The 23,914-nt window shown below is 36.0% G+C and overlaps 1 protein-coding gene across 1 annotated transcript in view; it reads left to right on the top strand.

The window, feature by feature from the left end:
* The window catches only part of SLC22A4 (solute carrier family 22 member 4), a 90,447-nt gene that overhangs the window by 53,086 nt on the left and 13,447 nt on the right, over positions 1-23,914 (top strand). The window contains exons 4-6 of the mRNA XM_051978228.1: positions 8,518-8,689; positions 16,511-16,637; positions 18,679-18,779. Coding sequence (XP_051834188.1) covers positions 8,518-8,689; positions 16,511-16,637; positions 18,679-18,779 — 400 coding nt within the window. The remainder of the gene's footprint in view (positions 1-8,517; positions 8,690-16,510; positions 16,638-18,678; positions 18,780-23,914) is intronic.

Here is a 23,914-nt window from a genome sequence, read left to right on the forward strand (position 1 = left end):
AATGAAAGAGTTATCAGACTTATTTTCCTTGGCAAAAGAAGACAAAACTAGGAGTAACAGTAGCAAGTTACATAGAGGCAAGATTTTGATTAACCTGTAGGAAAAATTTCCTATGGTGAAAGCTGATATGGATTATCTCTTCAAAAAGTAAGAACTCCATTCACTGGATATGAACTAGCAGATAGGAGATGGTAATTGTCAAAGAATTATAAAGAAAATTCCTGAGTGGGGTGGAAGGTTGAATTGAATAGATCCCCTTCCAACCTCAAGATTGATTAAATTCCATGAAATTGCCACTAAATAAAAAGCATTTTAAAAAGCAAACACAGGGACTTCCAGGAGCTAATTTGGTAAAGCAAGCAATAAATTGCCATAACCTTTTCTTATTCATCTCCAGACAATTATAAAATAGTACCCCAAAACAAATACCGGAACAGCAGAAGTAGCAAAAAGACAGGATAAAAGGGTCTTTTAGTCTAAAAAACATGGAGGATCAGCAAGAAAAACTCTGTCTCACTTAGGTATAACAAGTCTAGAAATTCTGAGTCCCAGTGTGGTGGAGCAGGCAAACGTCAACAACAGGACCTCCATGGTGCCTCAGCATAGCCAGGGGAACCAGCAGACTTCAGTCCTGAGAACAGCCACATGCTTCAATGTAGCCCTGGCCAAAGGCAGAAATATTCCACTGGCCTTAACACATGCCAGACACTATCACCAAAACCCCAACTCAGCACCAGGTAAAATGTCAGATCCCTACAGTCTCCAGCAGCGCCAACTCCCCTCCCAATTCCACTCCCTCAGTACAACATCAGACATGAGGATTTCCATGGGCTTCAAGGTAACATCAGTGCAGCACCAGGTAAACAGCCAGGGCCTGCAGTTACTGGTACAGGAAGCCTTACATAGTACCCTTCCTATCCTGGTAGGAAAGCTCAAATTTAAAAGAAAGGAAAAATGATAAAAAGTGATACGTAAAAAAAAAAAAATAACAAAAATAATCTGACCATAGAAAGTTGTTATGGTGACAGGGAAGACCAAGACACAAATTCTGAAGAGAACAGCAATGTCAAAACACATATGGACAAAATACAAAAGAAAAATGGGAAGTGATCTTAAACCCAAAAATATCTCAAGGAAGAACTCAAACAGGGCTTAAAATCATAAAAAAGGAGAGATAGAATAAATATTGGGAAAAAAATAATAGTGACTCAAGAGAATTATGAAAAAAAAAGTTGACAGCTTAGACAAAAAAAAAAAAAAAACAGTTGCTTAAAAAATAGAGTTGGTCAAATGAAAAAGGAGGTAAAAAATTTGACTGAAGAAAACAATATCCTAAAAAGTACAACTGGCCAAATAGAAAAGGAAGTACAAAAACTAAATGGGAAAAACAACTTCTTAAAAGCTAGAATTGGGCAAGTAGAAGCTAATGACTACATGGGACATCAAGAATCAAATAAATTCAAAAGAATGAAAGAAGAAAATATAAAATGCCTCATTGGAAAAACTACAGATCTAGAAAAGAGATCTAAGAGAGACAATGTCAGAATCATTGGACTACCTGAAAGTCATAATCAAAAGGAAGATCTGAACAGCATCTTTCAAGAAATTACCCAAGAAAAGTGTCCTAATATCCTGAAATCACAGGACAAAATAGGCATTAAAAAAATCTTCCAATTACCACAGAAAAGAGATTCCAAAATAAAAACTCCAATTATAGCCAAATTATAATACTATCAGATCAAGGAAAAAATATTACAAATAGCCAGAAAGAAACAATTCAAATATCAGAGAGCCACTATCAGAACTATAAAGATTTTAGCAGTTGCTGAGATTTTAGCAGCTGCTAAGGATTAGAAGTCATAGAACATGATAAGAAGGTAAAGGAATTACAATCAAGAATCACTCACCTGATAAAATTAAGCATAATATCCCAGAAGAAAAAAAAAGGCAATTCGATGAAATAGAAGGATTAGATTTCAAGCTTTCATAAAGAAAAGACTAGAGTTGAACAAAAAATTGATCTCCAATATCAAGATCCAAAAGAAGCCTAAAAGGGGAAATAAAACACAAGGGATTAAATGGAACTGTTTACAACCCTTTATGGGAAGATGATATTTGTAATTCTTTAAAATTGTACCACTAATAATACAGCTAGAAGAAATATACTTATAGGATACAGGTATAAGATGAATTTGAAAGAATAACATAAAAAATAAGGAATGAAAAAGATGAGTACATTGGATGCAAAAGGAAGAAAAAGGTAGACTGTGGTAAATTATTTTACATGAAGAGGCCTGAAAGATCTGTTACAGTGGAGAAGAAGATGGGAGGGTGAGCAATGGGAATCACTTAAACTTTACTCTTATCAGTATTGGCTCAAAAATGGAAGGAAGGGGTGAAAGGAGAAAGAGGGCAAACAGGAGGAAAAATAGGATGAAGGGAAATACACAGTTATTAACCATAACTGTGAATGTGAATGGGATGAACTCTCCAATGGAAAAAAAATGGATAGCAGAATGAATCAGAAACCAGAATCTTACAATATGTTGTTTACAAGAAACATACTTGAAGCGCGCGCACACACACACATACAAACACACACACACACACACACACACACACACACACACTCTAAAGGTAAGGAGCTAAAGCAAAATCTATTATGCTTTAGCTGAAGTTAAAAAAAAAAAAGGCAGTGGGAACAATCCTGATCTCAGACAAAACAAAAGCAAAAATAGACAATTAAAAGAGATAAGGAAGGAAACTACATCTTCCTAAAAGATACCATAGACAATGTAGTAATATCAATGCTAAATATATATGCACCAAGTAATATAGCATTCCAATTATTAAAGAAGTTAAGTGACCTACAATTTCAAACCCAAACAAGAGATAGAGAACATTACAAAATGTAAAATGGATAATTTTAATTCTATTAAAAGGCTTTTACACAAACAAAACCAATGAAACCAAGATTAAAAGGAAAGCAGAAAGCTGGGAAACAATCTTTATAGCAAGTATCTCTGATAAAGGCCTCACTTCTCAAACATATAGAGAACTGAGTCAAATCTATAAAAATACAAGTTATTCCCCAATTGGTAAATGGTCAAATAATATAACCAAGCAGTTCTCAAATGAAGAAATTGAAGGTATATATAGGCTTATAAAAAAGTGTTCTAAATCACTGTTGATCAGAATAATGCAAATCAAAATAACTCTAGGCTTTCACCTTATACTTAAAATATTAGCTAATATGACAAAAAAAAGGAAAATGTTAAATTTTGGAGAGAATGTAGGAAAATTAGGACACTAATACACTGAATTGACTCAGTTCTCTATATATTTAAGAAGTGAGTCCTTTATCAGAGATACTTGCTATAATGGAGTTATAAACTGATTCAATGATTCTGGAGAGCTATTTAAAACTTTTTCCCAAATGGTAATCAAATTATATACCCTTTGATTCAGTAATACTACTGCTAGCTCTATATCCCAAAGAGATCATAAAAAAGGAAAAGGGACCTACATGTACAAAAATATTAATAGCAGCCCTTTTCATGGTAGCAAAATATTACAAATTAAGAGGAGGCCCATGACTGAACAAGCAGTGGCATATGAATATAATGAAATATTACTATGCAATAAAAAATCTATGATTTCAGAAAAAAGCAACACTTTGTGATGATCAATTATGAATGACTCAGATCTTTTCATTAACACAATGATCCAAGACAAGTACAAAGGACTCAAAAAAAAATGCTATCCATACCCAGATATAGAAATCATGTAAATACCAAAGCATATGTTTTTCATTCACTATTATTTTTTGTGTTTTTTTCTTTTTGATCTGTTTCTTCTTTCAGAACTGTGACTAATATGGAAATATGTTTTACATGATAGCAAATGCATAACCTATATCAAATTGCCTACCATTTTAGAAAGAGGAAAGATAAGGAAGAAAGAGGGAAAATTTGGAACTCAAAATCTTCCAAAAATGAATACTAAAATTGTCTTGACATGTAATTGAGAGTAAAAATACAATTAAAAATAAACAAATAAAAAGCAACAACATTTGCCTAATTTAAGATGCAACAAACTATTACTACATTCAGTAGGTACAATATTTTTTAAATGTTCTGTTTTTTTAAGTACCTTATAATCCCTTCCTCACAACACTATTATAATGACAAAGTAGTAGAGATATATTTTCAGAGACGAAGAATATATCATTTGCTACTTGTATTACCATGAATAAGTCACTTAATATTTTGGAACCTCAGTGGCTTCATCTATAAAATGCAGGGGTTGTACAATATGACCTCTGAGGTCTCTTTTTTAACATTCTAAGGTCTGAGGCAGAGATCCTCACAGTAATTAAATAATATATTCTGCCAAGAGTAGTTTGAGGATTTCAGAGAGATTTTAAGGAACTTTAGACAACAAACCTGGAACAAATAAGGAAGATATGATGACTCTGACCAAACTCCAGGAATGCTCTGAATAAAAGAATTCATCTGGACTCTTCTTCCTAATAGGCAAGATGAGCTATTATACAACTTCAACTCCTCACTTATCAGAAGCTGTTACTTACCAGGGATAGGTGAATAAAATTGTTTTCATTCATTGCACAAGTATCTATTTAGTCCTCAGTATGTGGAATAACTGTGTTTGTCTCTATGTTAAGTATAAAGATAAAAAATAGTTCTTGCCTCCAAATAGCTCACAGAGAGTCTAGAAAGGAAGGCAAGGAAACTGAATGGGTAGAGTGGGTAGTGGGTAGAGTGGGTAGAACACTGAATCTGAAGTCAAGAAAATCTCAGCCCAAATTTAGCCTCAGGCACTTACCAGCCATGTAATCCTGAGAATGTCACTCAACTTCTGTTTGCCTCAGTTTTCCTCATCTGTAAATTTGGGATAACAATGTCGTCTATCTCCCAGGATTACCATAAGGATAAAATGAGTTAATATTTGTAAAGCACTTGGCACATAGTAAGTACTATATTAATGCTATTATTATTATTTATTATTATTAATATTATGACATGTACATATGTATTTATAAGAGAGAAGGTACCTTAAAATAGGTATAACAAAGCATTATAAGAAACCAAAGGAAAGAAAAATCTTTACTTTAACTTGAGAAGAGAATGAGGGAAGGATGAGTAACAACAAAATTTCTCCAGTAAAAGAGAAATTTTCTTTCAGTCAGTGAACATCAAGATACAGAGGATTTGGAGTCAGAGGATCTTAATTCAAATCCCAGCTCTGCCATTTATTATTTGTGAGACCCTATGTGTTAATTTGCTGCCACAGTTGGAAAGATTATTGAGTATTTTTGTGGGAACTCAGAGAATAGTAGCCAAGTCTTCCCATCTATCTTTCTGATAAAAGTAGAAAGATTGGCTAAATTTGCTCATTTTATGCCTTATCTTTGTGTAGCCCATGGCTTTCCTCTTCAGAGGAACAGATGTCTGAGACCAGATGACTTTGATGATTACAGTTTCAAACAGAAATTATGAAGCTAACTTCAAAGTAGGCAGTGCTCCAGGACCCCCCTCTCAATGCTTGTTGGGAGTAACATTGACATTCCTATAGAGAAGGATGAAATTCACCAAGTTTTGGAGGCAGCATCGGAATATAGGGAATGGAGCAAATAGGATGATAGTTCCTAGATCTTAGCATTAACTTTCGCAAAATGACATGACTCTGGAAACTGAAACATGAAAGTAAGAGTATCTTGAGCCCTAACCTGGAAAGGCTCTATCTAGGTCCTTCCCAGAGATGTTTCTTCCTGAACATTTATAAAATCTTCCTAGAATTTCCAAATCTAGAAAAATCCCCAACTTTCTACAGATACAAGATCTAGACTAGTGTGCCCAGAGATATTTTGGAATAGGAACATCCTATAGGCAAAGTTCCCTTTCCTAAAAGACAAAAGCTTGATGGGAACATGTAAGCCAGGAAGCTGCCTCAGTGAGCCTCAGAAAGCAGGGGCAAATAGACCACAGCTAAGGAGATAGGTACCCCAACACTATTGTCCTGTACACAAACAGCTGAATATGCTTGAAACTCTGTTATATTTACCATAAAGATCATGTGTTCTTTAATTTTTCTCTTTCTTAAAAAATGTTCTACTATAAGTAAGCATCCTTCAGAAAGTTGTAAAAAATGTTTAATAATAGTAGTTTTTACATAGAATATGCTATATGTGCCAGGCACCATGCTAAGCTTTTTACAATTACTATCTTATTTGATCCTCACAACATTCCTGAGAGATAAGTGCTATTATTATCCTTATTTTACAGATGAGGAAACTGAGGCAAACGGAAATAAAGTAACTATTCAGGGTCACATGCTAGCTAGATTTGACCTCAGTTCTCCTGATCCAGACCTAGGTCTCTATTCACAGTGCTACCAGAAATTTAAACTTCCCATCAAAAAAGACTGACCTAAACAACTTGAATTATGTGCAATTCAGTGAGCACTTATTGAACAAACTATTATGTGTAGTTGAACAATGAACAAAGGGTGGAAAATTAAATAATATTAATCTTAGAGTTGGTTAGAACTATCTCCAGCAACAGAGTTCAGAAGTATCAGAACTATTTGGAAAGCGGATTTTCTGATTCCAAGTTCATCACTTCTGTAATTAGCTGACTGATAGCAAAGGTTTTTGAATACCCATTTTCCTTCTCCTAGAGAATACTTCATGAATAGTTTATCCTCATTAAAACCTGAAGGAGATCAAAAGAATACTTTGAGCTGAATTCTGATGAATGCTAAAAATTCACTTATAGTGGGGGCCCACACAGGTGGAATAACTTTTATCTTTGCAGTTCTAGCACCAAATAGGGCCCTAAATTCCTTTTAAGACTTTGGGGCTTAATGATTTCATCAGTGAGGTGTGCCTTCTATTCACACAGGTGGCTACTTCTCTATTATTCTTTAGTTAAAGGTCTTTGTCAATTGTGACTAGGGAGGAAAGAACAATCCTCTGGTGGGCAGCCTTTGGGTGATATCTCTCTGGAATTAACTGGGCAGGTCTTAGGCAACAAAACATTCTATGACAGTGAACTGGTATTCAGTGATCTACACAAGCATTGCAAACAATGAGTATTTTATATACACTAAATTTATTTAAACATGTATGAACATGTGGGTTCATACATGTAAGTCAGATCATACATTTTGAATTAGAAAGGACCACTTTATGGATGAGGAAAATGAAAGCCATGGAAGGTTAAGCAACTTCCTTGATATCCAACAGCTAGTAAGCACCACGAGCTTTCCTATGAGGAATGCACCTTCTTTGTCCTAGACTAAATTGGATTATAGGGTCATTGCCAAATTTCAAGGTATAAGGGACCTTCCATTCATCCTGTACAACTTAATATATTCAGAGAGCTACAATTTGAACAAAGCCTTCTAACCTCAAATCCAACCCTTTCTTCATTCTAAAGTGCTGCCTGTTTTATATCTAGTAATCTATAATGAGATCTCTTCAATGGGTTCTATTGCCCTGGGATGTAGAAAGCAAGATTGTCATTGGCCACAGCTTATTTTAATTCCTATATTCCAGCCATTAGCAACTGCCCTTCCTTCTCTTTCAGTGCCATGAAATGGTTTCTACCTACAAAGGGATTCTTTGCACAAAAACTCTTTGCAGGGGAACTTTTTATTCCAGGTCCTGGGAAATCAAAGAAGAAAATAAAGGGTTAAATTTATCTCCTTCCCCTTGGTCCAGTTTTTTCTCTCTTCTAGGTGCCATTGGGTTGATAAGGTCACAATGACCTGTTAGAAATAAAAGCAGAAGAAATCTTCAACTCTTTTACTTCCCAATAAGTCAAGATAAATTTAATAACCATCTCGATTTGTGGCAAAGAAAATTTAGTCACATAGAAGAATCTTAGAAATGCATGCTACACACACACACACACACACACACACACACACACACTATCCCATCTCATTCTTCACATAATTACCAGACTGCTCTGGGCTATTTTCATAAAGCTTCTATCACACAATAAAGTAAGGTTCACTAATTAGATGAGTGGTCTTGGATTTTTTTAAGCTTCCAGGAAAAGGGGCTTGATTACCTTCAGCTTATCTCACTTTGAGGAGGGCCATTTCTAAGATACAATATTGGGGTTTTTTTTTTTCTAATCCATTTCATTAATGCCTTTTATTTTTATGTCATAGTCATTTCTATACCTTCCCTTCCCCTACAGCTTAACACATCATGAACACATCAAACCATGTATGCAATATTCTGTGCAAGTCAGGTCCATTTTTGGTCTTTACGATCTCATGGGAACTTTCTCTCAAACTATAAGGAGGACACTGTAAACTATTCACTAGAATTGAATATGGATCCCTGAGAAATACTTCCTTCTTTCTTAAGAGTGTCGGTAACTTGAACTCTAACTTCCATAACAAAGTTAGATAATAATGTAAAGAGAAAAATATAAAAATAAGTGAGTTACAATGCTAATACTCCTCCCTTGTTTTGAACAGGAACAGAGATACTTGGCAAATCAGTTCGTATTATATTCTCTACATTAGGAGTTTGCATATTTTTTGCAATTGGCTACATGTTGCTGCCACTGTTTGCTTACTTCATCAGAGACTGGCGGATGTTGCTACTGGCTCTGACCGTGCCGGGGGTGCTGTGTGTCCCGCTGTGGTGGTGAGTGAGACCGTGTTCACAGGCATTCCCCTACACAGGGGCACATCTGGAGCTGCAGGTTTTAAGATCACCAGTTGGGTGGAAATGTTACCTTGCTTCGGGCTTTTCCTTTTTATTTATTTTTTGTCTTGGTGCCTGCTAAGAGCATGGGGCCTTCTGCTTTGGGGTCAGTTAAACCACATGCCTCATCTCACTGAAAAGTGTGGTGACTGTGGTTAGGGTCCTCCATGACTACTTGAGTGCCACTCTCAGAGCAGAGATCTTAACCTGCAGCTGTCCTTTCTGTTGCCTGTTTTTCTCGTTCATATGCTACTAATTTCCCTTTCCACTTTTGTCTTCCTTTAGATAGTCTCTTTTCTGTTTATGAATACATACAAAGTCCTTCACTATTTCTGACAGGACTTTTCCTACAATTTTTAAGATGTATTTGCTTATCTGCATAGGATTGCAGGCCGAGAAAGAAAAAGACAGGCAGAGAGACAGACAGATGAAGACAGAGGAACAAAGAGAGACACAGAGAGGTTTTTGGTTTGGGTTTTTTTGCTTTGTTTTGTTTTGTTTTGCTGAGGCAATTAGGGTTAAGTGACTTGCCCAGGGTCACACAGCAAGTGTCCGAGGCCACATTTGAACTCAGGTCCTCCCGACTTCAAGTCTGGTGCTCTATCCACCACACCAATTAGCTGCCCCGAGAAGTATTTTTTTTTTTTTAAGAAAAAGAAAAATTTCCTTCTAGTCAGGCCTTTTTGCAACTCATTTGTGGTTTATTTCCTCTTGAAATGGTACCAGAGTTTGAAAAATGACCCAAAGTCCTGTTGAAATAGAATTCATTTAACAGGAGGCAGGGGGGTTAGAGCAATGAATTTAATAGATTTCTTTGCCTCTTTTGACATTTGAGGGAGGCACAGAAATGAAAGATAGCTTTTTAATCCAACTTTCTTGGAGCAACATTAGGTTTTGTGGATGATTTCGATGTGACTTTTGTGGTTTTAGTTCTTTTATTTTTCATATTGAAGCAGGAAGAGAAAGCATCCTGTCTCTTCTGAGAGATTTTAAAAATCCATTAAAATTCCTTATAATTATTCTTGGTTTGGCTGTAGCCTAATCTTCCATCAATAAATCTGGAAAGCTGCCTTTGTTGGTTTATGGGATTTTCTTATTTAGTATCATGAAAACCTCTGTCATCATTTTTCCCAAGGCTTAGTATTTTGTTCAGAACTTAAAGGTTGGCATTGTCTTTGGTCATGTTTTGAGCATAAAACTCTTTTCATTTTATATTAGAGTGTGCATTATCTGATGATAGCACAAAGTTATATTCATTTAACACGTTACCTACCCACCTTTTCCTTCATTCTGTCATAGTCACAAATAGAATCTGGCCCATTCTTTATCTTCTAGAAAAGCTGCTTTCTTGTTACAAACTATGAGTGCCTCCTAATATATGAGACAGTTGGATCACTAGAATTAATTTTGTGAGTGGGAGCCAGTGATATTTTCCCTCACATGTTAATCCCAAATTTTGAAACAGAGCCTGGGAGAGCTTGGAAATAGGTCCAATTCAGCTGACCCTTTCTTATCCTGAAACCAAGAGCCAAATTTCATGCTTACTAAGCAGATTTCATGAATACCACTTAAGTTAGAATGTCAAATTGAACAAAGGGGAAAGTCACGGTGACATTATGTCCACTTCTTTATAAAGCAACTCTACCCCAGGGAAATCCACAATAGAACCACAATGGCAGGTGGATGTCCCAGAGAAATCCCATCCAGGAAGACTATATTTGCATCCCACATTCTCACTGGCTGATTTCACTAAGCAGGACCAATTTTAAAAGATCCTAATACCTAATATCTAAATAAAAGAAGATAAAACTTGAAAGAATAAATGCCTCCTTAATTATTCTCCCTTCCAAGCAATTCTATTGCCTCTCTCTCGTGTGTTAGAACTCTTTAAAAAAAATGACTTCTTATCAATTTTGTAGTTAAGGTTAACAATATAAGCCTAAGATGTCTTGGGGAGGGGGGATGTAGAATCAGGGGAAGTGAGTTAATCTTTTCAGAAAATTTAGAATTAGAAGGGACATTTACAGCCCATTCTAGCTAAACCCTTCAGTTCACAGATGAATGAACAAAATAAGCATTTATTAAGTGCCTACCATGTGCCAGACATTGTGCTAAAACTATATCTATCTAGTCTCATTTAATCAGCACAACAACCCTATGAGAGAGGCTATTATGATCTTCATTTTAGAGTTGAGAAAACTAAGGCAGACAGAAACTAAGGTCAACTTAATTGCCTAGTGTCACATAGCTAGTGATTAATTGTCCAAGATAGGATATGAACTCAGGTCTTCATGACTCCAGGCCCAGCATTCCATCCACTGTATCATTTAGCTTCCTGTGATGAAGAAGCTGAGACACAGATAAGAGGCTAAAATGATACAGGTAATAAGAAAGAGAATTAGGATTCAAATCCACTCTGGCCCCTGCCTAAACCAAAGATCCCCAGCTTTGTTAAGCTCTTCAGCTATATTTCACAGGATCCATTTAAAAAGAAACCATTTTACTTCTGTTCTTTAAAAACAGCAGTCTTTTCCTTTATATACTGATTGGTAACTAGCCCATAAAGCATGAGCATGGATATGAAGATTCCCTGTCTGTAATCTCTAGGGACTCATTATGCCAAGAAATGTGACTGATCTGTGTAATGGAGACGAGACCCAAAAAAAGGCAACCCTGTTGAATTCTCTAACTGGGAATAATGCTAACATGCCATATATTTTGGCCAAATGTTGTCCTCCTAGGTCCCTTTGTCTTCAAAGGATATTTTAATTGCAAGTGTAAGGAGTGTGTGTGTGTGTGTGTGTGTGTGTGTGTGTGTTTTGTCATGTAGGTTATGGATGCCAATATGGGTCTGTCTAGATGTGCCTTACATGGAGATAAGAATAATATCTCTAGTATCTGTTCTTCCTACCAGTCTCCAAGGAAGATTTGAATTCCTGCCAGCAGGAAAAACAGAAGACTGGGGCCAGAATGGCCATTGTTGGCCATCCTGATCTCCTCAGAAAGTAGGGATAGAGAGCTAGAATAATCTCTATCTGCTCCCTTTAATATTTCTACTCTAAGGGAAGTAATGTTTAGGTTTAAGCTATATTTCTGACCATTATGCCTTATTGAGACCCTCTTTAATATTCATTCTGGGATAGGATGTTGCTACTACTGCTACTATCTCAGTAATGTTTTTGTGGTATAGAAATTTTCCTTCAGTCTCTATCTTTACATATGTCCAGAAGTGTTTGGAGTTCTGTGTGTACAGTCCAATGGATGCATCTAGATTTCTTCATTTCCTTCCTTGACCATGAAAAACCTATTTAACTTTCTTGGGTTTGTCTCTTGGTGGTCCTCACTGCCTTGCTCTTGATTTGACTAGACTATACATATACTCATTCTTCCTTCTTGACTTGTGTGCTGTTGAGCTGGGTTGCATTTTGAGTCTTCTTTTTGAATCCATCTTCTCATGGAGTCCTTAGGTCATGTCAGGTAGACAGAGGTAGACTCCGGTCTCCCTGTTCACCTGAGATGGGAAAGCTACTAGCCAAATGACATCAGGTACCAGAATGCACTGATCTTGTTTGGCAAGAGGAGGAACTGGCTGATTCAAGTAGGTGGAGAAAAGAGAAGGACAAATCTGTAAGAGGCAACTTCTTCCTTTTCCTTATGGAACAAGGGAACAAAATAACAAACATTCATTAAGTAGTACCAGACACTATGTTAAGTATTTTACAAGTATTACCTCATTTAGTTGTCACAACAACACTAGATAGGTGTTATATTATTATCAAATACAATTGAAGTAAATGACTTGCCCAGTAAGAATCTGAGGCTAGATTTGAACTCAGGTGTTCCTAATCCCAAGCTCAGTGCTCTATTTACTATGCCACTATACCTAATGGCAGGCCAAAAACTGCTTCAGTTTAAAAGGAGAAACCCATCATTTTGGTTTTATCCCACATCCCTTAATAACCTGTTCTTGCTTTAACATAGTATTTCTCTCAGGTTCCCCAATTAACAGGGGAAGTATGAGGGTATGGCCGTGATATGGAGCAGAAGCTATCTCAGGTATTACTCTGTATAAAACAAGTATTATCTCATTCCTTCTTTGACATAGTATCCACTTCCAATCGTTCTGGCTCCCATCTGTCTGAGTCTGACAGTTGAAGAGCCCCAGCCTCAACAATTATTTCCCCCCTAAAAGAAAAAGATTGCTCTAAATAGCACATCCCTAAAGACTCTTGCTTCTGCCCCAATGTGAGGATTGGTCAGCCGACAAATGGAATGAGGAAAAAATCATTGAACCCAAGTTCAGGATTCAATGAGCAGTGAGGGCTCACCAGCTCCTCTTTTTGTCAGGTTCACTCACTCATTCTGTCTCTTCTGAACATACTCATTCATGTCTCTCCTCCCTCCACTCCCTCTTGCTCTTGAACAGTCAAGAAATCATTCCTCCCACTCTGCTTCCACTCACAAACTTCTAACCAGTCACACAGATGCCTGTGTTCCATCCTCTCTCCACCACACCCAGACCTCTAAAATGAATATCACCAGTGATAGATTAAATTTATCCTACTTAGAGATTAAAATTATCCCACTTAAATTGAGAGACTGAGGCAGAGGTTGAGCCAATGGCACTTTATTAAAGGATCTATGGATCCCTCTAATGAAGTGAACCTCAGATCTTCCTCACGATCTAAGATGCCGCCTCCTTCCAGGGCCCTATTTTTGTAGGCCTAGATGTCCAATCATTCCAGAACAGCTACCATATGTAGAATAATTCCACTGAATAAGCCATATGTTCAGCATGGTCACAAGTTGGATGAAGCAAGGAATATCTTCACATAAGATGGACAGAATTCTCCTTAATTTGGGCAGAAGAAAATGGTACAAGCCATCACAATCAGTGACCTAAGTGACTTACAACCTAAGTCGTAAGATAATCATCTGCCCCTTTTGGAAAAGTTGATCCAGAGGTACAAAATTATTTGGGGGGATTTTCCATGTAGTTGTCATCATCACAAGGCAAAACAAGGGTGGAGGGACTTTAGCTAACTTTCTATAGTTAAGCAAGTAAACTTAGAACCCGTAGGTCACAGCTCTGGGGCCTTATATACAGAACTCTGATATGATTCTATCAAATAGATTAATATTAATTGGAATAGAGTAAGGGTCCAACATGAATTATTTCTCTCAAGAAAAAATTTTCTCAGTTCCCTCAAATAGATGAAGACTGTAGAAACCAAAAACCTTAGCACCTGGTTGACAAGAATCATTAATTTAAATAGGATGTTCCCCAATAGTATGCTGAGATGAGCCTTCTTTTGCCCTGCCCAGCTCATTCTTGAGACTTTGCATAAGTATACTGTAGATCTTTGCCTATTCCCGGAGCCTTCCCACACCCTCATAGGGTAGTATCTTCCTTCCCCTTCTGAGGGCACACTTCATGTTACTTGCCCAAAACACAGTTTATTTTTATCCCAGTACAAAAATTCCTAGAAATGATTCTCTTTTTGTTGTTTTTTAATAGGTACCAAGTAAATTATGAGTTCCCTTTGTTAGCTGTACATCACACAGAATTCAGCACAGCCTTTGTTCTAATAGGCCAGAAGGTTAGTGCCTCTAACTTCAGGTCCAAAAGCCTTTACCAAATATTCAAAGTTGTATTATCATGCAGGAGACATGGAAAAATGAAATTCCTTTGCACCACACTCTAGAACTGAGAAGACAGCAGAATAACCAGAATTGTTATAGAGTTAGATAGAGAACCCCATGGAGAAATTCCCAAATCTGCCTATTCACACCAGATGGTCTTGCAGAAAGATAATTAATTCAGCCATCTGGGATCGTGTGGCATTAGACCCCTATAATTTGTCAAAATGTGAAAAAATAGGATGTGTGTGTGTGTGTGTGTGTGTGTGTACACACACATATACAAACATTTGTACATAAACAGCACATATATATACATATCTTGTCCTTCCATGCTTCCATATACGTATATGTATACATGTGTGTGTATACACATACATGTACTTTATATATCTGAACATATGTGTGTGTTTGCCTGTGTGAATAAAATATTTGTGTATATATTCATAAATATGTATAATACCATACAACACTAGACGAAGATTTATATGAGCTAAGATCCTTGATCAAAATATATTTTGGTACTATAGAATATATATGTGGAAGCTAATTAACTCAGCAGGAGGGGTTTGGGGTAAGTAGTACTACTCAATAATGTATGTCAGCAGACTGATAGGCATTTGTTTCAAAGAAGGACAAATGGATTTATATGGGATCTTTTAAAATTAGTCAATAAACATTTATTAAGCATTGACTGTGTTCCAGGCACAGTGCTAAATTCTGGGGATACCAAGGAAGGTAAAAGACAGTCTCTATTCTCTATTTGCTTACAATCTTATGGGGAAAGACAATAAACCCTTTTCCCGGAGACAAGGAAGAGAGCTTAGACAAGGGGTGATTTGTAAGGTTTTTGTTTGTGGCCATTTCTCAATTAGGTTATCACTAGTACTAAATAACCTAATAATATTAGAGGGAAAATATACTTTGTTTCAATAGAATTTAAATTTCCAGGGAAACTACTTTAAAAAAAACTCACAATAGTTGGTAATGGAAAAGCTGAGAAATTCAAAGGTTGAAATGGGAAAGGGAAAAAGCTATGTCTTCCAATGCTGTGTTTGAAAACTGGTGGGGGGACAAAAGGGTTAAATAATTAAATGTGCCATGCATTGTGCAAAATAGTTTGCAAATATGGTCTCTTTTGATCCTTTCATTACCTCTGAGAGCTAGGTACTATTATTTCCCCTATTTTACAGTTGAGAAACTGAGGCAAACAAGTTTAAGTGGCTTGCATAGGGTCACTCAGCTGGGTTTGAAGTTGGCTTTTCTTGGGTCTTTCTGACTCCAGAATGAGTGCTCTATCTGCCTCCATGGTTTTGGGGGGAGAAGAAGTTATCAAGAACTGTGATTTCATTTATGTAGGGAACCCTGCCAAAGCAGAGTGTCATAACTCATTGTAGGTGATTGTTTGACTCATTCAATACTTTAAAACTATTTTAAATGGCCATCCTGTACAAGGCAGTGCCATCCTTGCCCAGATAATATACCTGAGGCAATACTTTGAGGTTTGCTAAACTGTCAACATACCTTACCTCCTTTGATCCTCAAACAACCTTATTACATAGATACGATCTCACATGTCCCCATTTTACAGGTGAGGAAATTGAACTTTTGAGAAGTTAAGTGATTTCTCTGCAGTTGTGCAACTAGCTAAGTGCCCACAGTGGAATTTAAACTCAGGTCTCTTGAATCTCTCCAAGTCCCGAACTCTTTCAATCACACCACAGTGGCTCTCTACAAGGAAGGAATTAACACATAACTCCCAGGCAGTCCTTCAAAGATACCCAGGTAACCCCTTGAATATCTCACTGGCTACTTACATCTTGTGTTAATTAGTAATGTCTCTGTCACCATGTGTTTTGGGTTACCCTGGTCTCAATATTCCTAAAACCTCTTTAAAATGGGTGTATACCCACAAACCATAAGTTTCTGATTAAGAAACTTGTAGAGGGAAAAATTCAGGGGGGGGGGGAGTGGATTCTTAATAAAACACATTAATTTTTTTAAATTATTTTTTAAGAAAAATATTATTTTCTGAGATTTTTTTATTATCATTATGGAATTGACAGCTTCTGAGAACAAAATAAATAGCCCATAAGAACTAAACCCCAAACTCAATTACAGGATTATTCCTGAATCCCCACGATGGCTGATATCTCAAGGAAGATTTGCAGAGGCAGAAGATATCATCCAAAAGGCTGCAAAAATGAATAACGTGACCGCACCAGTCATAATATTTGATCCTTTGGAGGTAAGCATTTATGAGCATTTTTTTCTTTTCTATGATGCTAACTATGTACTCTTGACTCCATAACATATCTTTAGTCTCCTCAGAACTAAACTTGTATTGAGCATTCACTAAATGAAAGGCTCTAAACCCCATATTCTGAGTGCAGATCTTTCCCACAAATACAAATAATTATATATGTATGTATATGTACATATTTATAGTGTAATTTCCTTCAATTTCATGTTAAAACAATTTTTAACATTTAAAAAAAGTTTTGAGTTCCAAATTCTATTCCTTCATCCCTTCCTCTTCCCTTCCTCCCTCCCTGAGATCAAATATAGCTTATACATTTGGCACATCTAATCTAATCTAATGAGAGAAATAGAACAAACCAACAGATAACCAGCACCAAGGGATTTTCATGTCATCAAAAGTCAATGATCCTCAGAGGAGTGGAAAAGAGATTTTGATGTGCCTGAATGACTCTATCCATGGAACAACTAAATTATTATTCACTCATTCAACAAACATTAAGCAATTACCTTCTTGAAGGTTCCTGTATACAGATACAGAGATAGAGAGACAAAGAAAAAATAATTGCTGCCCTCAGGGAGCTTTCATTTTAGCTTTCATTTTAAAAGCACACTGATGAAGGTAATGTGAAATTTGAAGGGATTTGTGGGTTTATGCTGAGTTTGGCATAAATTTGTGAAGGATTCCTAGAAATTGGTGAATGGTGATAGTGAGATTTGGTGATGCAAATGGTGAGATTTGGTCTGCATTTTAAAGCATGAAGGACATTAGTTTTGTTGCAGTGGAGACTATGTTTCTGTATAATAGGAAGTACTAGAATCTTGTGATGTTTTTAGAATCATGTAAGGAGGTAGACAGCATGGTACCTGAAATCCTGGATTTGGAGACAGGAAGATCTGATTTCAAATTCTATCTCAGATACCACTTAACTGTATGACATTGGAGAAGTCACTTAATTTCTCTTAACTTTGCTACAAAATGAAAATAGCACCTATTTCACAGATTATTGTGAGGATTAAATGATAAATTCTAAGGTTTTTGGCAAATTTTATAATGCTGTGTAAATGTTGATATTATTATCTTAGATTTACGACTGGAAGATTATTGAGTCCAACCTCATCTTACAGATAATGAAACTCAGTCACAAAGAAGTCTGATTTGCCTTGCTCAGGGTCACACAGCTAGTAAAATGACATCTGAATCCAGTCTTTCTGATTCCAAGTGGAGTGACCCCTTCTCTATAGCCTGCTCCCTCTCAAATATCAAAAGGAGAACTACATCCAGGATATCTTAGCCTACAGGATATAGTTCTAAAATCATAGTCATTTAGATTTTTAAAATGGAAAGGTATATCACAAGTCATCTAGTCATTTACACTAATTTTAGAGTTAAGACAACAAGCACTGATTAAGTGCCAATTATGTGTTATGTGCTATGGAGGCCCATAGAGGATAAAATATTTGCCTAACATCCAACAAGTAGCAAATGGCAGGATGGGGATCTTGTCAGCATCCATTAGAAGTTCAGAGACTAGGAAGCTGTATATATGTATTTAGTGATTCTGGATTTATACTCACAGATGATGGGAAGCTTCAGAAAGCTTAGTCTTCCCAGGGCAGATCCATTGTACAAACCATCCTTGAAATAATCATTCCACTTAACCAACCTACCTGAATTGGCATTGTTATTCAGTGTTCCCATTCTGAGTTCAACCCAATTTTTTAAATATTTATTGAGAAAATAGTAAGTTCCTCTCAATCCTATGCTAGGGAGACAGAAGTCCTATGTTCCTGCTTTTGAAGAGTTCATAGTCTCCTAGAGGAACATGAAACAATTATGGAACCATATAGGACCAATCAGAATGATCAAATGCCAAATGGAATTAAAGACCAATAATACATTTGTGGCAGAGAGGAGATGGGACTATCCTGTCCCATGAGGATGCCAGATTAAGCAGGTGTCACTGTTCGTTTAAGAATTTTCTCATGTTTTCCTTTATCTGATCTAAAAATTATCTTCATTCTTTTAGCTCCAGGAGTTAACTCCCCTAGAACAGCAAAAGGCATTCATCCTGGATCTATTCAGAACTCGTCACATTGCCATAATCACCATTATGTCTTTGATGTTGTGGTAAGTTAGACCATTACCTAAAAATGTATGTCCACTACAAAGAAGCTTGTGGGGTTGTTTGAGGTTTGTTTGTTTAAGTTAGGGGAAGCAATAGGCCCGAGGACTGGAAGCCATATCAATGACAAATTAAGAATACTGATATTCCAAGTAGTATGGAATTTATTCTAAATTCACTTTCTGGGATTTGACAATGATGGATATTCAGGAACTTCATATGATTTCTTGATTTTAAGTGACAAAACAGGCTGCTAGAACTGTGTCCTAAGCCATTATTAGCAATTAGACCATTAGCTTAGGGTGCCAACAAGGTTCAAGGAAGCAAGTGAGGAGGGGAAGAAGATTTCATTCTGAGTAGCACAACTGCTCCTAGGCTCACAACCCAGGGTCCTGAGGCCTACCTTCCTCCTTCACCCTGATGAAATGGCATCAGGCTCTCTAGGCAATGGATCAACCCCTCTTCCAGAATGTCTGTTGCACTGATCCTTCTCTCAAAACCTGGCAACTTAATTTCCCTCAGATACTTTAACTCCTAATTGCAGCTCCTTGTGCCTCATCCCAAAAAAGTCTTCTTAATTCTTTGGGATTAAGAACAAGATGATTGACCTGATTGGTATCTGAGCCAGGAGTTTTAGTTTTAAAGACAGAAATTCTGTTGACTTCTAGTTGTATCAAAAAAAAAACCCAAAAAACAACAAGCTAAGATTCCCCAGTGCCATAACAAAATATGCTGAATGATGTCATATTAGGGTATTTTCAAAAAACGTACTTGCTATACATTGGATTACTTGCTATCTAGGGGAGGGAGTGGGAGAGAAGGAGGGGAAAATTTGGTACACAAGGTTTTGCAAGGATCAATGGTGAAAAAATTATCCATGCATATGTTTTGAAAATAAAAATAAATTTTTAAAAAGTGAATTGGACTTAAATGAAGCAGGGCTGTGCAAAATCACCAGCTTCACCCACTCCTGCAGAGTCACTTGGGTCCAATGGCAAGATAAAGATAAGGATGAAATTCAAAAAAAAAAAAAAATATATATATATATATATATATATATATAATATATATATATATATATATATATATATATATATGCTTGCTATAGTTAAACTTAAAAATTATCTTAGATCCAAGACTAGGATCTGAAGGTGTCAATTGCCCCCTCTGAGAAATAGGATAAAGGAGAAAAGCAGATAAAAGCTATCAGGACAACAATAGGTAACTGTTGGAGCAAAAAGATTCCAGTCGTATATAGTGCATTTTGAGTTCCCATCATTCTCAGATCTTCTTGCCAAAATTTAATCATCTCTATTATATATAACTTATAGGTTTATGAAAATCTTCCACATCATTTCCTGATATGACTATAATATAGAAGATGCTGCTGCTCCTACCACTCCTATGCCTACTGTTGTTGTTACTGTTCAGTTGTTTCAGTTATGACCAACTCTTTGTGACCCCATTTGGGGTTTTCCTGACAAAAATACTGGAATAGTTTGCCATTTCCTTCTCTAATTCATTTTACATATAGAGTTAAGAATCACACAAATAATAAATATCTAAGTCAGATTTAAAATCAGAATGATGAGTCTTCCTCACCCCAAGCCTGGCACTCTATCTACTGTAGCTGACCCACTGCTGCTGCTATTTGTTTTTATTTAGAAATAAATATGACATTTACATACATATTTAGAAAACTCTGAGTGACATGTATGCTAAGAGGGACTATCTTTATTAAATGGCTAAATAGTTTTCTAAACCTAGACGAAGTATCATATGCATATGCTTGAGTATACACTTCAGATTTGTTAATTTTCATTTTTTTTGAAATGTTCTCTGAAATATCAGCTGGAAACTATCGTTGTCTTTGAAGCATTATGGTCCACAGGACAAAAATCTATCTATTAGTCCATATATTCCCTTACATTTTTATTTCATAAGACATTTTTTTGAACACTGAAAGCACACAGATCTTGAATCCCCTACTAATTGGGCCTCTGCCAAAGTACTAAAAGGAAGGGCAGCCTCTAAACAGAGGGCTTTACAGTAGATACTTGCCAATTTTACAATACATCCACTTTTAGCTGCATTACAATATTTAGGCCTATGAACAAACTTCTTCAATTATGGAATTGCCTGATTTCCTATAAAATAATGTTACAGAAGACTTTTGAGTGGGAAAATTGCAAAATTAAGAAAGAACCAGAAGACCTAAATCAACCTACAACTCTTCTTCTTACCTCCTCTGTGACATTGTGCACATCACTTAAGTTCTCTGGGCTTCAGCGTCTTCATCTGTAAAGTAAGGGAACTGAGCTAAATGGTTTGTAAAGGCCCTTGTCATTCTAATCCTATGATTGTATGATCATTTCTTCAGGTAGTCCAAAGTTCAGAATGGAGGGAGCAAAATGATTAGTGCTGTCCATAAGGGACTCTTCATTGTTCAGCATGTCCCAAAAATCTCAGTGCAATTTTAAGTTTTAGTAGTTTAAGCTAATTCATAACAAAATCACATGACCTCTAAGATGGCCCAAGGTATAATACAGGTCTTCAGAAGACTTGGATCTTATGCTAAATTATTTTGTTATAACTAATGGAATTTTAAAGATGTATGAAAAGTTTTTTTTTTTCCAGAGAAATCACACTTGTTTTTCATCTTAGTTCTGTTCCAAGTCAGTGTCTACTTTTATTTTAAACTAATACAGTTTTTAGTTCAGACTTCAGGGTTGGGCAAGTATCTTAAATATTGTCCATAGGAAAAGGAAGGAAGGAAAAGAAAAGGAAGAAAGTGAGAGAGAGGGAGAGTAGAAGGGAGGGAGGGAAGGAGGGAGGAAGGAAGGAAGGAAGGAAGGAAGAAGGAAGGAAGGAAGGAAGGAAGGAAGGAAGGAAGGAAGGAAGGAAGGAAGAAGAAAGAAAGAAAGAAAGAAAGAAAGAAAGAAAAGAAACAAAGAAACAAAGAAAGAAAAGAAACAAAGAAAGAAAGAAAGAAAGAAAGAAAGGAAGGGTGGGACGGAAGGAGAAAGGGAGGGAGAGAGGGAGGGAAGGAGAGAGGGAGAGAAAGAGGGAGAAAGGGTGTGTACCAAAGTACACAGATGAGAGTAGAAGGAAGTTCAGAAGCAAATATGACAAGCATGCCAGTGTCATATTAAATTGAATATATGCTTTTAAAAAACTAAGTTGTATGCATAATCCACATCCAAATTCTCAGTTTCGGATATAATCCTCTTTTTCTTTTCTTCACTATTTATGGAAATGTTCATGTTATTCACATTAATAATAGAAACATTTTAAAAACAAGTATAATAAAATATCATTTTTAAAAATTGTTTATAAGTTTACTGTCTGGGGATAATCTCTGTGGTGATATGGAAGGTGCCTACTATATATATGCCAGGCACTGTGCACTTTAGAAATATCATTTTATTTAATCTTTACAACAACTGTGAGATAGATGATATTACTATCCCTATCTTATAGTTGAGGAAATTGAAGCAAGTAGGTAAAGTTACTTGCCCAGGATTACATGGCTATTGGGTGTCTAAGGCTGCAATTGAACTTAGGTCTTCCTGACAGACCAATGCTAGAATAAATTAACAATAAACCTCAAAGATAATAGAGATGATATGTGGATTTGTGGATACTGGGATTAAATAAATACAGAATCCTAGATACAAAGTTTTCACTCTTTTTAATCATGCTACGCTTTCAGAAAGACATATTGGTGTCCTTCCCTGCAGAACTGTATTGTACTTAAAAAAAAAAGTATTATAAACTTCACAATCATCAGCAAGGACAAACAATAAAGGAGCAAAGTCTTAAATAAGAAAAAAACCTTTAGCATTTAATAAAGTGTTGCCAACTGAATTAACAAGTAACTCATAAACAAAAATGGGTTTGACCTGTGCCCTCTCCTCCAGTAGTTCTTGGTTTGCCACTTTTGATTTTGTTTCCTTTCTTTAAATAGAACCAAGGACCATATGCTTATAACTCTGATACTTCAGATTTAGATTAATATCACTTATTATAGGTCTTCCTCGATTTCCTCATATCAATTGCTTTTTAAAGCACCACAAAATTCTAGGAGATTAGTGTTACTATAATTATTTTAGTTATTGATCCTCAGCCATATGAGCTAGAGGTTTTTACTACATACATAAATAAACTATGGATATTTTTGTACAGAGAGATCATTTATTCTTTTGCACAATGTTTATAGAATGAAATCCTAAAAATGTAATTTCTGGGTCAAAAGCATGATTGGCTTTGTGACTCTTACTTACTCTTAAGAATCACAAATTGCCCTAAAAAATATTTGTACCTGTTGATGATTTAACTAACAATAATAGAGTATTTGTTTCCTAAGAGCCTGGCAACATTTTTTCTGACTATTTTTCCATTTATAGCCTCTATGGAGTAATATCTTAAAGTTGAAGTTCATTTCTTTGGTTATTGAGGAATCTATTTTTGTATGGTGATTAGCCATCTTACTTTCCTAAATTGGATTATACCTGCAGGAAGATCTCCAGGAGACCAATAATGTACTTGAGTCACTTTTTTAACTATCTGCATATAGCCTACATAAATTTTCATTAACAGATTTTTTAAATTTAATTTTAATTTATTTTTAAAATTAAAATTTAAAAACCTAAATTTCATTAAATTTGAGTAGTAAAAGAAATTTAGATTATTAGGTAAATGTGTCTAACTCACTTCTTAAGGACATGTGCTTTCTAACTTAGCATAAACTTGTTTACATCCATTTCTGTAATGACCAAAAGTTCCAATAGTTCCCTCATATACTCCTTAGAATCTGGAGGCCCTCCGTTTTCTTATCATGTGCTTTATAGCAACAATTTATATACAGCAGAACCTTCAAAGTGTAGTTATTTCCCCCACACACAGAACAGATTCTAATTGAAAGTAAACTGTAACTTGAGCAACTGGGAAGAGGAAAAGATAGAGGATTAGACCAATGGTCAGGAAGAGTTAAGTTCAATCCAGCCTTCCACATATACTAGCTATACGTGTAGCTACCATAGTAAGGTAGTGACCTTCAGCAAGGCCCCTAACCTCTCTCTTCCTCCTTGTAAAATAAGTGTAATAATAGCACCTTTCAACCAGAGTTGTTGTGAGATTG

This window comes from Antechinus flavipes, chromosome 2 (genome assembly GCF_016432865.1).
Source record: "Antechinus flavipes isolate AdamAnt ecotype Samford, QLD, Australia chromosome 2, AdamAnt_v2, whole genome shotgun sequence".
Lineage (NCBI taxonomy): Eukaryota > Metazoa > Chordata > Mammalia > Dasyuromorphia > Dasyuridae > Antechinus > Antechinus flavipes.